Source organism: Lynx canadensis, chromosome A1, assembly GCF_007474595.2.
Source record: "Lynx canadensis isolate LIC74 chromosome A1, mLynCan4.pri.v2, whole genome shotgun sequence".
NCBI classification, from domain to species: Eukaryota; Metazoa; Chordata; class Mammalia; order Carnivora; family Felidae; genus Lynx; species Lynx canadensis.
The window spans coordinates 88,440,909-88,458,676 of NC_044303.2; the positions used below are offsets into that span (position 1 = coordinate 88,440,909).

General features: G+C 47.0%; 1 protein-coding gene across 3 annotated transcripts in view; it reads right to left on the minus strand.

The window, feature by feature from the left end:
• The window catches only part of SNAP47 (synaptosome associated protein 47), a 51,401-nt gene that overhangs the window by 25,645 nt on the left and 7,988 nt on the right, over positions 1-17,768 (minus strand). For all 3 annotated transcript variants that reach the window (XM_030315497.1, XM_030315513.1, XM_030315506.1), the window contains exon 2: positions 17,076-17,602. In XM_030315497.1, coding sequence (XP_030171357.1) covers positions 17,076-17,560 — 485 coding nt within the window. In that variant the 5' untranslated portion in view covers positions 17,561-17,602. The remainder of the gene's footprint in view (positions 1-17,075; positions 17,603-17,768) is intronic.

The following is a 17,768-nucleotide window of genomic DNA, read 5'->3' on the forward strand; positions in this document are numbered from 1 at the left end:
CAAAGAAGACATCCAGATGGCTAACAGACACATAAGCATAAGAAGATGTTCAACATCACTCATAATAAGGGAAATACAAATCAAAACTACAATGAGATACCACCTCACACCTGTCAGAATGGCTAAAATTAACAACTCAGGAAACAACAGATGTTGGTGAGGATGCAGAGAAAGGGGAACCCTTTTGTACTGTTGGCTGGGAGTGCAAACTGGTGCAGCCACTCTAGAAAACAGTATGGAGGTGTGTCAAAAATTAAAAATAGAATTACCATATGACCCAATAATTTCACTACTGGGTATTTACCCAAAGCAAATGAAAACACAAGTGGTAAAGATATATGCACCCCTATGCTTACTGAGGCATTATTTACAATGGCCAAACTATGAAAGTAACCCAAGGGTCTACCCATAGAGGAATGGATAACGAAAACGTGATACACACACACACACACACACACACACACACACACACACACACACAGAGGAATATCATTCAGCCACAAAAAAGAATGAAATCTTGCCATTTGCAATAACATGGATGGACCTCGAGAGTATTATGCTAAATAAAATAAGACAGAGAAAGACAAACACTACATGATTTCACTTATATGCAGAATCTAAAAAACTCAACAAATAAACAGAAAAAGAAAAGGCAGAAACAGACCCATAAATACATAGAACTGATGGTTGCCAGAGAGTAGGGGGGTTGGGTGAGGAGCAGAATGGGTGAAGGGGAGTGGGGGATAGAGGCTTCCAGTTAAGGAACGAATAAATCATAGGGGTAAATTAAGATACAGCACAAGGAGTATGATCAACGATACTATAATAGTGTTGGATGGTGACAGACAGTAGCTACACTGGTAGTGAGCACAGCATCAAGTATCAACTTATCCGATATGCTATCCACTGAAAATTAATGTAACCTTGTGTACCAACTATACTTCAATTTAAAAAGGGGGGGGGGGGCGTGGACATCCACCCTTACCTGCTGCACTAGGGTCCTTCCCCAAGCATGGGATTACGGTACAGGAGGCCACATGAAGAGCCAGCGGTAACAACAGAAACCTTACGGGTGCAGGGGGGTGCACCTCTAGGGGGGGTGGTAACAAGACCTCCCTAATTCTCCCAGTTAGGGCACTGTTAAGCCCTTAGTTTATCCCAATATTCACATGGAAACACAAAAGACCCAGAATAGACAAAAACAATCCTGAAAAAGAAACAAGTTGGTGGACTCTTGCTGAGTGCAAACTTACTACACGGTCATGACAATGATGATGGTGTGGTACTGGCGAAAGGTTACAGCGTGGATTAATGAGATGGAACTCAGAGTCCAGAAACAAACCTTTATCCTTATGGTCAACTGGTTTTTGACAAGGATGACAAGACAATTCAGTGGGGAAACATCCATCTTTCAACAAATATTGCTGAGATCACTGAATAGCGTCATACTAAATAAATAAATAAATAAATAAATAAATAAAATAAAAAAGAAAAGAAAAGAAAAGAAAAGAAAAAAGAAATTTGATTCATTTCTCACATCATTCACAAAAATGAACCCCAAGTGGTTCAGGGACCTAAACAGAAGAGCTAAAACTATGACTCTTGGAACAGAGCAAAAGAATAAACCTCTGTGACTCTGGATTAGGCAATGAACTGGATATGACACCAAAGGCAAGTGACAAAAACAAAAAAAACCCAAAAAAAAACCAAAAAAAAACAGGTACATTGGTCTTCATCAAACTTAAAATCCTTTGGCCTTGTGTCCAGCCAGGTATGGGCCCCATCTGTGCGCAAGGCACAAGCAATCAGGCCTGCGTATCATGGTGCCCTGAGGGTGAGGGGAAGGAGCAGCGGAGAAGGAGAATGAGGACCTGGGAGGGTCTTCTGTCTTCCGAGGTGTGCTCCCCTTGAGTTGGCTGGGCAGTATCTGAAGGAGCAAAACTGCAAAGCTCTGAAATGTTCATGTTTTGAATGTGAAAGACCAGTGTTGGCTTCGGAGGAAGAAAAGGCTATAGATGCTATTATGTTGAAACCAAAATAAAAACAGCTAATGATTTTCTCTGGTCACTTAAACCAGAGAAGCCAAAATAGGAAAAAGACTTTTTGCTCATCTGTTGGGTTGGACTAGTTTTTCCCTCCATGAACACTGGAGAGAAAACGGACAAGTTCTGTTTTTGAAAATGTACAAAGTAAATGATTCTCTTGCTCTAAGTTATTTCAAGAAGAAAGAATGAATTGAACAGTTATGAGCTGGGAGCATAATAGTATGTTTTGAGAGTTGTTCTAAAGCACAAAAAGTGGGGCATCTGGCTGGCTCAGTAGGTAGAGCATGCAACTCTTGATCTTGGGGTTGTGAGTTCAAACCCCAGGTTGGGCACAGAGATTACTTACAAATAATTCTAAAGCACAAAAAGTAGAAATATTATTTTCAAACTTGACTCTTTAAGGAAACGACACAATCTGTACATCCTCTATGAATAGTATGAAGACCACTGATGGGACTTAAAATTGATAACATGCAGTCTGGGGAGAAAATGTCTATTGGGAAAGTTTAGGATAAAACTTTCTTTTGCTCAGTCTGTCCTTTTAGTTCTAAAATAAATTGTGCTTGATTCATTGGAGAAAAAAAATTAAAATCCTCTGTGATTCAAAAACCACCTTCAAGAAAGACAATCCACAGAAAGGGAGAAAATATTTTCAAATCATGTATCTGATAAAGGGATTTCTACCCAGAATATATAAAACTCCTACAAAGTCCATAATAAAAAGACAACCACATAAAAAATGGTCAAAGAATTTAAAAATAAAATAGACCTATGGGGAAAAAGCATATGAAAAGATGCTTATTATCATTAGGAAAATGATTGTGTAATGAGACGCCACTTCACACCCACTATGATATAATAAAGCAGACAATAACAATTGTTAGTGATGTTGTGGAGAAACTGGAGCCCCCATGACATTATTGGTGGGGAGGTGAAACATGGCACAGCCACTTTGGAAAACAATTGGTCAAGTTCTCAAAATGTTAAAGAGAGACCCAGCAATTTCCTACCCAAGGGAAATGAAAACAAATGTTCATGCAAACACTTGCACACAAGTGTCTATAGCAGCACTATTCATAATGGACACAAAACAGAAACAACAAAATGTCCATCAAAATTGGTCAATGGACAAACAAGATGTGATAGATCATATAACAGAGTATTGGTCAGAAATACAAACTGATGGGACGCCTGGCCGGCTTAGTCAGTAGACTCTTGATCTCAGGGTTGTAAGTCCAAGCCCATTTAAAGTAGGCATGGAGCCAGAAAGAAGGAAGGAAGGAAGGAAGGAAGGAAGGAAGGAAGGAAGGAAGGAAAGAAAAGGAAAGAGAAAAGAAGAACAGAAATATAAAGTAACAAAGTACTGATCTATCCTACAATGGAGATGAATCTCAAAAACACGACACAGTGCAAGAAGCCAGACATATGTTAACTCTCTAAAAAGACAAGTCTAGGGGCGCCTGGGTGGCGCAGTCGGTTAAGCGTCCGACTTCGGCCAGGTCACGATCTCGCGGTCCGTGAGTTCTAGCCCCGCGTCGGGCTCTGGGCTGATGGCTCGGAGCCTGGAGCCTGTTTCCGATTCTGTGTCTCCCTCTCTCTCTGCCCCTCCCCCGTTCATGCTGTGTCTCTCTCTGTCCCAAAAATAAATAAATGTTGAAAAAAAAAAAAATTTAAAAATAAAAAAAAAAAAAATAAAAAATAAAAAAAAAATAAAAAGACAAGTCTACACAGAAAGACTAGATCCGTGGTGACCTGGGCAGGGCAAGAACAGAGTGACTGCCAAAGGGCTTGAGGTGACTTTTGGGAGGGATAGAAATGTCCTAAAATTTGGACTACAGTCTTGTCTGTACAACTCTGTAAGTTTACTAAAAACCATTGAATTGTTTACATACAGTGAGTAAATTTTATGGTATGTAATTTAAAAGCCTGTTCTAAAAAATCTACATATCAGAGACACATCAGAATAAAACAATCAGAATATCTAGGATAGGGAGGAAAAAATAGTAGGCACAATCCTACCCAACTTAGCAATCATGTACACTAGGAACACAATGGGAAATGTCCTCAAAGTGCTGAGCTACACTTGGCTCAACTGTGAAGAGCCAAACTGTCATTCCAGAGTGCCATTTTCCAACCTCTGAACAGAGGCAATACCAGTTACTCACAGATGCCAATGAAAACACAACCAGACCAATTACCTCAGCAAGTAGCTTCTACCAAACTCCTGAAATCAAAACTGGGTTACCAACTTGTCTTCATTTCATTTAAAGAGAGACACGGAATGCCAAAAAGTAGGAAGTGTATAACACAGAATTTTAACATTTTGTTTTCTAGAAGTTGTATGCTGCTTTTGACTGCAGAGAAGCTGGCATAGAGGTTTCAGCCACGATAAGCCCAAGTGGCTTCCCAGCCAAAGGGAATTCAAAGAGACAAGACCCAATTCCTAAGAACATCTTTGTCAGTTCACTAGCTGAACAGAGACGCAATGAAAGAGAAACTTCAATGACCACATATAACAAGAGAGACACACTTTGCAAAAATAGTTGGGAAAAGATTCCAATTCCAGTCATAACCCTCAACAAGCAAAGACCACTAATCCCCAAGGAGTAGAATTAGGTTTCCAGAGTGTATCAGTCAGTTCGGGCTACTGTAACAAATGCCACAAACTGCATGGCTTGAACAACAGACATTTATTTCTCAGTTATGGAGGCTAGGAAGTTCAAGATTAGGGTGCCAACAGATTTGGTTTGGGGGAAGAGCTCTCTCCCTGGCTTGGAGACAGCTACCTTCTTGTTGTGTCCTCGTACAGCAGAGAGAGAGGAGAGAGAGGGAGAGGGAGAGGGGGAGAGACAGAGAGAGAGAGGAAGGGGGGGAGAGAGAAGAAGAAGAAGAAGAAGAAGAAGAAGAAGAAGAAGAAGAAGAGGAGGAGGAGGAAGAGGAGGAGGAAGAGGAGGAGGAGGAGGAGGAGGAAGAAGAAAGAGAGAGACAGAGAGAGAGAGATTTAGCCTCTTCCTCTTATCCCATCATGGGGGCTCTACTCTCATGACCTCATCTAAACCTAATCACCTCCCAAAGGCCCTGCCTCCTAACACTATCACACTGGGGTGGGGGTTGGGGGTGGTGGTGACCTCAGGGACTTCAGGTGAATTTCAGGGACACAAACATTTAGTCCATAACAGATTTACCACAACAGAATGTGCACTTCTCAAGAAAAAATGATAAAACATACAAAGAAAGAAGAAAGTATGGCTGATTCATAAGGCCCATACTCATCTCTGAGGAAGTCCTAATATTTTATCGAAGATGTTACACCAAAATCTTAAATATGTTCAATGAGCTAAAGGAAACTATGGACAAATAACTGAAAGAAATAAGAAAAAAATGTCTGAACAAAACAAGAATATTAGTAAAAATAAATTATGAGAAAGAAACAAATTCTAGAGCTGAAAAGTACAATCACTGAAATGAAAAACTTGCCGGAGGGATTCAACAGCAGATTTGACAGGGGAGAACAGAGAATGGGTGAATTTGAAAATAATACCTTTGAAATTACCCAGTCTGAGGAGCAGAAAGGAAGGAAAATAAAGGAAGAAAAATGATCAGAGCCCAAAGGACACCATCAAACATATCCACAAACGTATTATGGGAATCCCAGATGGACAAGAGAGAGAAAGGGACAGAAAATGAATTTGAGGAAACATTGGTTGAAAACTTCCCAAATCTGATGAAAGACATGAATGTACACGTTCAAGAAGCTCAACAAACTCCAAGGGGGATAAACTTAAAAAGAGCCACATCAAGATACATTATAGTCAAACTGTTGAAACCCAAAGAGAAAAACAGAATTTGGAAATGAGGAGCCACGTTCAAAGGATTCACAGTAAGAGATGGTCCAACATAATCAGCCAGCCACCAAGTAGCAGGCTGAACACCCTAGAGACTAGAAGCATATTGGAGACTTGGTGTTGGTGGCTGTGGTCAGGCTGGCCTTGGTGAGCTGAAGTCTGTGCTGCTGGGCCCAATCACAGCTTCCATCCCTGTCACCATGGCCACTTTGTTCATGGGCTCAGTGGGCAACTTCAGGAGGTGCTGGGGAAACAGACCGACGGGTATCTAGGGCACAGGTCATCCTATCCACTGGATTATTACAATCCTCCTCTGCTGAAGACACCCTTCAGTGAGCATTCAGGTGAGACACATCTTTGCCTTTTTTCCCAACCAGAGAAGTCTATCCAACACTTCTGCCCTGGATCTCCTGGTCATGAAGTTTCCAGTCCTGTTTCTTCCAGTCCTGAACATCAGCCAAACCACTGGCTGCAGCCAATCAGCATGCAACTGAGCATCTGGCCATTCCTCCTTCCAAGAACCCTGTTGAGCAGAGTGCCACACACTGGTCACCAATCTCAGGGGAGGACTCAAACACTTTTACCCACAGCATCCTGGTATCGGAGTTACCATGGAGCACAACACAGTCCAGCACTGGACAGAGCAATGCCATACTCAGCTTTCCTAGTGCAGAGAAGAGCAGAACAGAACCAGCTCTGGTAGTGGCCGCTGGTCCCCTGGCAGCCAATGCAGGACAACAGGCTTATGCACATCCTTTGAATGCTGTAGTTCAAGGACTGCCCCCTCTCCATGGACTCTGATATATGAACTCTGACAGCTGGCAGAGTGCTTCAGTAGAACAAATGAGTACCAGTTGAGCTTGTAACAGGGAAAGCTATTTCCCTACTAGGTGATAAGCCTGGCATAGGCTGTGTGCTCCAGCCCTCAGATCCATTCTAACAGGGCTGACAGTGGGTCAGAAGACTGCACAAGACTCCCTTCCCAACATGGTGAACCTCCAGGCACATGGCTTGAAGTTCTGCCACTGGAAGGATCTCCCTTCACCTCTGTCCATTTCTGGGTGATGCCTGCACATGGTATAGAACCATCTGTAAGTGTAAACCAGGCCCTGCTGCTTTCATTCTCAGTCAACTGATAGCAGGTATGGGTTGTGCCGTAGGTGCAGGCTGGGGGCAGAAGGCAGGGGTGTAGGAGCAGGCACCGTAGCATGGGAGCTAATTCCTCATACAGCCTAACCCGTGCTGTCAGGGCCTGCTTGCCCCTGATCTCCTGCATCATACCATCGTTGGATGCGGGGGCTGGGGGGAGGGTCACCATGCATGCCCCATGTCATGGCTTGCTGGGTCAAATAACACCCATTTCATGAAGAACAGCTCAGATTGTGTGATAACATGGTGTGGTCCACGGTCCAGCGTTCAGTCTCTACAAAGGCCCAGTAGCAGGCCAAGAGCTGTTTCTCAAAAAGAAAGAAGTTATCTGCACAGGATGGCAGGGCTTTGCTCCAAAACCCTAACAGCATGCACTGTGACTCCCTACAGAGGTCTCCCACAGGCTCTGGAGAACACCCCTGTCTACCACGGACACTTTAAGTGCCACTGGATCTGCTCAATCATGTGGCCCACATGGCAGCCTGGACTTGCTGCAGAGCTTTCTTGCTTTGGGTTCCACTCAAGACCAACAGTTTTTCATGTCACTTGGTAAAAGGGCCAGAGTAGCACCACAAATGAGGACGTTGCTTCCAAAATGCTCACCACCAGGCAGTGTCTTCTTTTTGGTTGTAGAAAGAGCCAGAAGCAAAAACCTGTCCTTCACGGTAGAAGACACTTTGGTGAGCCCCACACCACTGGATCCCTAGAAATTTCACTGAGGTGGAAAACCCCTGATTCTCTGGGAGATTTACTTTCCCACCCTCTGACATGCCTTCGCAGTGTGTCCTGAGTAGTTGCTAATTTTACGCCCTCGATGCAGTCGGCACGGTATCACCCAGGTAACAGACCAGGGTGCTACCCTGTGGAGGGAAACACAGTCCAGGTCCCTGTGACGGGAATGGGCATGGGGCTGGAGAGCTGGTGTTGCCATGAGGCGGGACAGCGTTGCAGTTTGCTGGGGAGCAAACTGCTCTGGTGGCCCCTCCTAACAGCATGGACAGAGAGTGTCTGCCAGAGTAAGCGCTGCGCCCCGGGTCTCACATGATGTGCTAACTTGCTCAAGTGTCTGGTACAGCGAGCGCCATAAGAGAACGACCTGGTCACGGTTGGGACAATCCACTGTTCTTCTCCAACTTTTCCCTGCACAGCCCAGTGAGTGCGCTGAGCGGAGATGGTGCAGGGCTCACTGCCCGTGCACCCTGCAGGTCCTTGATGGGGACACGCACCTCTGCAATCCCTGCAAGAATGGTTCACTCTTCTAGGTAGCTCCAGTGGCTTCCCCAGAATAGCTCTCACTACGCAGGTCAGGGAACTGGTGTGGGGTTCTCTAGCTAGTGAGAGCGTGTATTCCGATTATATGCTCCAGGCCTGGGAAAAATAGCCATGGGCTGGGTTCAGAGGCCTACTGTGTGACTGTGTGAGGCAGACCTGATCTGAGACTCCACGGATCCCCTGAGCCCAATAAGCCCCTCCTCTGACTGGTGGGCCACAGGGCCGTTTTGGGTCTGCTAGCATCAGTGCCAGATCCGGTGTCCCCTAGTCCCTAAAAGTCTGATGACTTCCTGCCTCCAGTGCTCAGTCGCCCTGGTTAGACACCACAGGGCCCTGGGGGGAAGGCTGGCACAAGAAATGATAGTCTCAACAGATAGTGGCATCCCAGGGTTTCTCCTCAAGGGGGCCATGTCCCGATCCTTCAAAGGGTTTCAGATCTGGAAACTGGTTCAAGTCTGGAAGATGATTCAGGGGCCATGACTGCTTTCTAATTCAAGTTAGAGGCTCGCTCACTTGACCCAGGGCCCTTCTGTGTACACAGCCCTGGTAAGGACCAAAGGCCCTGCCTGCCCATCTGTTACTTCCCTGGGGGCACGTGACCAACCAGCCAACACCACAGGTCTCTAGGACTCACACCACTCTGACTGCTGCTTCTGCTCTGCTGTCCCTTGTGGTGACCATCCCACATATCTTCAGTGACTGCAGGCCACCAACTGGCCCTGGAACCCTGGAGTCCATCACCCCCGCCATGGGGAGGGTCCCAGCCCAGCACCCCGGAGTCCACCACCCCTGCCACAGGGAGGGTCCTGGCCCGACACTCTGGAGTCTATCACCCCTGCCACGGGGAGGGTCCCAGCTCAGGGGCAGCAGTGCCCACCATCCTTTCTGGCCTACGCAGAAGAGTAGCTACACAGCTCCTCAAGGATATGGGGCCTCCTCATAAACAGGGTTCTCATGGTCCTGGGCCAAGTGTGTCCCTCTGGGCCAGGCTGGGTGGGGAGCGGGTCTCACATGGTAAGTCCATACGACCGTTCCAAACCTCACCCAGCGTAGGTCACCTTCCATAATGCCTCACCCACCAGTGGACCGGTGGAGCCCTCTCCAACCCAGGGAGCAACAGTACTGAATCCAGTCCCTTGTTTTGTAGGCCCTCTGCTGTAAATGATGTCCTTTCCACCACTGTCCCCCACCCTTGATACCCATTCCCATGCATGTCCTGTGGACTTCCTTCTGTCTGTGGACACTGGAACCTTCACGCAACTCTTCCACAGGGTCACATCCTCCTCAGGGTCACGCTTTGTGCCTCACCTTTTGGGATCTTCTGTGACCCGAGCCTACAATTCATCTAGGAGCAAAGGAGGGTGGTAGGGTGGGTCTCTTCAGGAGATCTGCAAGGCAGTTACCTCAGGGGGGCCGTTACAGACTCTTCCGACAAAGCAGGATGACGGTGGAAGGGACATGTCTGCCGACAAAGACTCACTCGAATGGAGGGGTTCAATGCCCCCAGTTTCATCAGGACTTTCCCATATGTCCACTTTCCACTTTTCAGGATCCAGTTTCTTCTTCATCAGTATCCTAGGCTTAACAGAAGACAGCACACAAAGCTGGGGTTTCAATTTGTGCTGTGATTAATGTGCTCGCAGACGACACTCGGATCTGGTCTTTAGAAATCCCAGACCTGCTGGTTCAATATTTGCAAGTCAATCAATGTGACACACATCAATACAAGAAAGGATAAGAACCATATGATCCTCTCAATAGATGCAGAAAAAGAATCTGACAGAATACAGCATCCATTCTTGACAAAAACCCTCAACAAAGTAGGGATAGAGGGAACACACCTCAATCTCATAAAGACTATATACAAAAGACCACTGCTAATAAATATCATCCTCAATGGGGAAAACTGAGAGCTTTTCCCCTATGATCAGGAACAAGACAGGAATGTCCACTTTGACCATTAGTACTTAACATAGTGCTGGAAGTCTTAGCCTCAACAATAAGACAACAAAAAGAAATAAAGTGCATCCAAATCTGTAAGGATGAAGTCAAACTTTCACTATTTGTAGATGACATGATATTCTATGTAGAAAACCCAAAAGACTCCACCAAAAAATTTCTAGAACTACTATATTAATTCAGCAAAGTCACAGAATATAAAATCAACATACAGAAATTGGTTGCATCTCTACACACCAATAATGAAGAAGCAGAAAAAGAAAACCAAGAGTCAATCCCATTTACACCTGCACCAAAACAATAAGATAAGTAGTAATAAACCTAACTAAAGAGGTAAAAGATCCATATGTTGAAAACTATAGAAAACTTGTGAAAGAAATTGAAGAGACACAAAGAAATGGAAAGACATTCCATGCTCATGGATTGGAAGAACAAATATTGTTAAAATGTCCATACTACACAAAGCAATCTACGCGTTCAATTCAATCCCAATCAAAATAACACCAGCATTCTTCACAGAGCTACAACAAACAATCCTAAAATTTGTATGGATCCACAAGAGACCCCGAGTAGCCAAAGCAATCTGAACAAGAAAAACAAAACTGGAGGCATCAAGATTCTGGACTTCAAGCTATATTACAAAGCTGTAATCATCAAGGCAGTGTGGTACTGGCACAAAATAGACACATAGATCAATGGAACAGAATAGAAAACCTAGAAATGAACTCACAACTATATGATCTTCGACATCTTTGTCATCTTCGACAAAGCAGGGAAGAATATTCAATGGTGCCAGGAATATTCAATGGTGCCAGGAAAATTGTACAGCAACACTCAGAAGAATGAAACTGGACCACGTACTTACACCATACACAAAAATAAATTCAACATATAGATGAAAGACCCAAATGTGAGACAGAATATCATCAAAATCCTAGAGGAGAACATAGGCAGCAACCTCTTTGACCTCGGCCATGGCAACTTCGGCCATGGCAACTTCGGCCATGGCAACTTCTTAATAGACATGTCTCCAGAGGCAAGGGAAACAAAAGCAAAAATGAACTATTGGGACCTCATCAAGATAAAACGCTTCTGGACGTGAAGGAAACAATCAGCAAAACTAAAAGGCAACTGATGGAATGGGAGAAGGTGTTTGCAAATGAAATATTAGATAAAGGGTTAGTATCCAAAATATATAAAGAACTTATCAAACACAACATCCAAAAAACAAATAATCCAGTTAAGAAATGGGCAGAAGACATGACCAGACACTTTCCAAAGAAGACATCCAGATGGCCAACAGATACATGAAAAAAGGCCCAACATCACTCACTCATCATCAAGGAAATATAAATCAAAACCAGGATGAGATACCACCTCATACCTGTCAGAATGGCCAAAACCAACAACTCAGGAAACGACAGATGTTGATGAGGATGTGGAGAAAGGAGAACCCTCTTGCACTGTTGGTGGGAATGCAAACTGGTGCAGCCACTCTGGAAAACAGTGTGGAGGTTCCTCAAAAAACTAAAAATAGAACAACCCTGTGATGCAGCAATTGCACTAGTAGATATTTATCCAAAGGATACAAAAGTGCTGATTCGAAGGGGTACATGCACCCCAATGTTTATAGCAGCATTATCAACAACAGCCAAACTGTGGTGGAAATAGCACAAATATCCATCAGCTGATGAATGGATAAAAAAGTTCTATATACATGTATTCATACATGTATACATAGTGGAATATTACTCAGCCATCAAAAAGAATGAAATCTTGGGGCGCCTGGGTGGCTCAGTTGATTGAGTGTCTAACTTCGGCTCAGGTCACGATCTCACAGTCCGTGGGTTCAAACCCTGCATCAGGCTCTGTGCTGACCTCTTGCTCAGAGCCTGGAGCCTGCTTCAGATTCTGTGTCTCCTTCTCTCTCTGCCCCTCCCCTGCTCACGCTTTGTCTCACTCTGTTTCTCAAAAGTAAATAAATGTAAAAAAAAAAAAAAATTAAAAAAAAAAGAGTGAAATCTTGCCATTTGCAATGACATGGGTAGAACTAGAATGTACTATGCTTAGCGAAATGAGTCCATCAGAGAAAGACAAATACCATATGATTTCACTCATATGTGAATTAATAAATAAAACATGAACATATGGGAAGGAGGGAAGAGAAGAGAGGGAAACAGACCACAGAGACTCCTAACAGTAGAGAACAAACTGAGGGTTGCTGGAGGGGAGGTGGGGCAGATGGGCATTAAGGAGGGCATTTGTTGTGATGAGCACTGAGTATTGCATGTGAGCGATGAATCACTGAATTCTACTCCTGAAACCGTTATTACACTTCAGTTACCTAACTAGGATTTATATAATAATAAGGTAAGAAACCCCGGCCCTGCAACCACAGGCACTCAGGGCATCTTTCAGGGCAGAGACAGGGCATTCAGGCCACTCTGTGGCACCCTGAGCTCATTCTTTCCTTTCTGCACTTTGTCCAGTGGAGCTGGGAGCAGCCAGCAAATCTCAGTTTGACAAAAATGCTATTAGCATCAAATATGTGGTCACTCGGATCCTTGCCTCTTAAAGTATTTGACTAGGAGTGTCCTGCAGAGATATTTTGTGTATCTCTAATGCTACATGCCATGCATTAGTGCGTGGAAATGAGAGTTATTAGATTTAAATCTACTCAGATTATTAATCCCCAAAACTATAGAACACATTCAGAAATCACCCTTCAGTCTTAGTACCAGATTCCCTATCTGTCAGGTTCTCCAGAGACAGAACCTGTAGGACGGACACACACACACACACACACACACACACACACACACACACACAAATAGAGAGAGAAGCAGAGAAGGAGACAGAGAAGAAGGGTGGGCAGTGGCGGGCACAGGCCAGGACAAAGAGGCACCACCATCCCTGAGGACCCCTGGAGGCACCACAGCTATTTCCACCTGGGACCGTGGTGGGACAGAGACCAAGCACCGTGACAGGGCACCTCCAGCAGAATCAAGGACTCCACAGTGTACCCGGCCTGGCCCACCCGCGGGAAAGACCTCTGAGGGGACAATGAATCACAAAGCACAAAAATAAGAATGCAAGCAGTCAGGCCCACAGGGGTGCTCACACCAATGTCTGAAGGTGCCAACTCTTGATGGTGTGTTGGGGGCCAGCAGTCCGCCAGCCCCGGCGATGGGCTGCTGGAGAGACAGTGGGACACAGGGAGATGTGAAGGATGGGCGCAGGGGCAGTCCTTCTGGGGACTCAGGATGCCTGGTGCCCCATGGAAGCAGCACAGTGGTTGGGAGTGGAAGGGTCTGTTTCTGTGACAGTCCTTCTCTGGTTCATCCACTGAGTCTTCAGGAAGAGGAACACAACATGTAAAACAGAGCAATAGCTCAGATATTTCTAGTTAGTCCATCCTTACCCTCATTTCCTAGGAGGAATCAAAAGCAAATAACAGGAGCTCATGGGTTGACACAGAAGAGAAGAAAGCACACTTTAGATAGCTCTTCCCAATTTCCTGTTGAAATATCAACCCAGACACAGAAAAAGGCAGAAACTGGCAACAAAATGGCAAATCAAAGGAGAAGACCACACAGATGGAGAAGTAAGCACTTGCACTATGTCTGTTTTACCCTATGACTGTAAATGGGACAATGTCCAAAGATGGCAGGAAAACCTGAACTTTGCACAGACAGCACCTGCTCCAGGATGGAGCAAGCAGCTGTGAGCAGAAAACTCAGGCATCCTCATGAGGGCTGGAGCAAACAGACTATGTACCGGCCCCCTGCCACAGCTCCTTGCATCCCTTTCTCCGCACTGGCTCCTGCGTCTCTTCCTCCTTCCTCCGCACCAGATACTTACAGAATTGTAAGTAATTGTAGGTTGGTACACTAAAAAAGGATGCTCAAGGATATGTCTGTTTGAAAAATTGTCAGAGGATGATCAGATTCTGACAATTACAAGGTGTGTGTGGTTTTATCCCCACACCAAGCCATTCACTCAGCTCTGGTCCCGTCTACATGGACTCCACTCTGGCCCTGTCCACATGGAGTCAGCATCAGACCTCACAGGCTCAGCCCCACAAGACCACCGCCACTTCAGGCACCAACCCCAAGTCCAGACATCACCTGTGCTCTGACCCACAGTTGACAGATCACAAGTTCCCATGGCCCCTCCTCAGGTCTGATAAATGTGCTGGAGGGGCTCAGAGAACTCAGGGAAATGTTTCACTTGCTAGGTTAGTGGTTTATTACAAAAGGATATGACTCAGGGATAGCCTGATGGAAGAGATGCCCAGGGTGAGGCACTGGGGAAGGGGCGGGAAGCTTCCATGCCTCTCTAGGCACGTCACTCTACCCACGTCTCCACGTGCTCCCCAGCCTGGAAGCCCCCCCCAACCCCAAGACCGTCCCTCTGAGTTTTCACTGGGGCTTCATTGTATAGACATGATCGATTAATCCATTGCCCATTGGTAATTGATTCCGTCTCCCCTCCCCAGAGGTCAGGGGCAGGACTGAAGCCTCCAACTCTCTGGTCCCACAGTGGGTCCGCAGGCCACCAGCCGCCATCCCTAGGGGCTTTCCAAAGTCACCGCAACAACATGAACTCGGACTTGTTATGAACACCGTGACACTTTCATTGCCGTCTTCAGTTGGGAAACCCAAGGGCTTTAGGAGCTCTGAGCCAGGAACAGTTACAAGGGCCGAGTCCATATTTATTATAAATCACACTATCAGAGATGACAAATCGAATACACATATTTTCCCCAAGGACAACGAGAAGACACAGCAGCAACAACATTTTGGAACCTAGAAACCAGACAGACTTTGTGAATCCAGGAAAGTAAGGGAAAAGGCAGTGGTGGCAAAGCTGGGACACGACCCAGTCTGTGGTGAAGAACCTACACGTGGAGACAGAGGGTACCAGGGACCTCGACAACAGGCGTGTTTGTGAAGCTGGGCCTTACCTCACCCCACAAGCAGAAGGTCCAAGCCGTGTGTCAGGAGGGAGCTGGCGACAGGGAGCCTGGCCAGCTCACATGTGGTTCAGCTGAAGGGCGGGAGGTGAGCTGGGAGCAGGGGAGGGGAGCAAACTCCTCTCCTGAGCTGGGACACACACCCAAGTCCTTTCCGCACATGGCTCTCCAGAAAACCCCAAGACACAGAGGTCAGTGTGCCCATGAAGCAACAGGCTGCTATTCAGAAGGAATGTTTGGAGATTAATAAATAACTAGGAGAAATTAAAAACATCACAGAGATGGAAGGGTAGGAGGAAGACACACTTCAAGAAACAGAAAGTAAAACAAAAAGATAAGACACAGAATGAGATCAGAGGCCAGACAACCAGACAACAGGAATCTGAAAGGAACACACTTTAGAACTGAGGGGGAACCAGACCTCATGGACCAACCAGAGAGCTCCCTGGGGACTCCCCACAAAAGCACCGATGGATGTGCGTCAAGGACTGTGGCCAGGAGCGCCAGGCGGTTGCTTTGCCCTTCCCAGGGGCCCAGTGTGCCCTCCCCCCGCCCTACTCGGGTGCTCTCTGTACTTTGTCCTCCACTACTGATAAACGGTATTCTGCTGTACACATCTACTTGCAACTTGTTTTTTTTTTTTTTCCAGTTTACTTATTTTGAGAAATAGAGACAGAGCATGAGCTGGGGATGGGCAGAGAGAGAGGGAGGGAGAGAATCCTAAGCAGGCTCCGTGCTGTCAGCACAGAGTCCGACATGGGGCTAGAACTCACAAACCACGAGATCATGACCTGAGCCAAAACCAAGAGCTGGTCGCTTAACACACTGAGCCCCCTAGGTGTCCCCACAAGCACTCCTCTGAAGGTAAGATTTGGGGCTCTGTTCTCTGCAGCTCGAGCACACGCCTCCCACACCATGCAGGCAGTCAGGAGTGTCCCAGGATAGCAACAGGTGGTGCTTGCAGAGTGGGGTCACTCAAGTCAAGGGTCCCCACCAGCAGCAGCCACGCAGGCCTGGACTCAGGGCCCAGCACTAGGCCATCTGGTCATGAGCTCCCCGACAGCCATCAGGGACACAAGGAGAGGCTGTTCCCAGCAGACGCTAAAATCTCCTTCGTCCTGCACTCATCTTAGAGTCAGTACAGTGTAGAGCATCGTCTCTGAGACCTTCTGGAGCCAGTGTGTTCACAGCAGCACCTGGCAGCACTCAGCTCTGTGCTCACGGACATGTGAGGGGCACCCAGAGGCCCCAGGACACAGTATGACCTGCAGACGACTGCAGAAGCAGGCGGGCAGCAGGACTGTGCGGGAAAGAGAGGAGCAAAACCCCAAACAAGGCTACCCTCTCACTAAGCATGTCTGTTTTACAAAAACTATTTTTCATTCACAGAGCTGTTTATGTTACCAGGTCGTGGGTTTATTACTGCACTTTTTGAACAAACAAGTGATTTTTTGAATCTTAGTTCATAAAAAACAGATTAATATTGGCACATATGACCCACGTAGGGTCCTTGATGTGAAACAGAGGGGGGTCCTGCGATGGAAGGCTTGGGAGCAGCTGGAGCGCCTCAGTGCGGCCCCAGGCTTGCTGCTACGTGGCTGTGCACAACAGATGTGCCGGTGGACCGCATGTGACCTCCACGAGTCACCCGGCCGCATGGCCTGTTCCCTCACAGGCGCCTGAATGAGGTGGTCTTCCTAAGACACTGGAAACACAGAGCCCTCCCCCCACAAATGTGCCACTGTAGCCCACCTGGCGGGGTGACCCATATGTACGACACAGGGAATGGCGGGGAAGACACACAGGGCAGGGCTACGTGGCTCTGTCTACCTGTCAGCCACGTCCAGGTCGGATTCCATCTTGTCCAGGCCCCTGGTGATGCTGTCCAGCTGCTCGCCCTGATGGTGGAGGACTCTGGCCGTGTCCTCCAGGCGCTTCTGGGAACAGGCCATGAGGCCAGTCAGCTCCTTCCCCTTGGTCGCAGGAAGCGGTGCTTCCGGCTGGGAGAGCAGCAGCTCTCTCCAGAAATGCTCGATGACACTGAATGCGGCATTGCGACTGGGCTGCAGGGAGCTGAACCAGTGCTTGCGGTTGTCCTTCTCCAGGACGGTGATGGAGCTGAAGACGAAGTGAGAAGCCTCCTTCTTGATCGCAGTGATGCCAGACAGCGGGAAACTCACCAGCGTCTCCTGGGCCTCATCAGCCGCAAACTTCAGGGAGCAGGAGGTTAAGGAAAGCTTTCCAGGGACCCATCGCTTGTCCAGCTCTAAGTAGTAGGAACACGGCCAGGTGTGCACGCAGACCTCTCTGCTCATCTGGCTCCCGGTGGGTCTGCTCCACGGCCTCGGCCACTCTGCCTGTGCAGGAGAGGGATAAATCAGTGGGTGGGGCAGGCTACACCACATCATCACACCTGGACCAGAGACACCACCGGCAGGGGTGGAGAGGGGGCGGCCAGGCTCGGAGCACAGCCGTCTCCCTCCACCCAGAGTGAGCAAGATGCAGGCCCGCCCCACCAGAAGC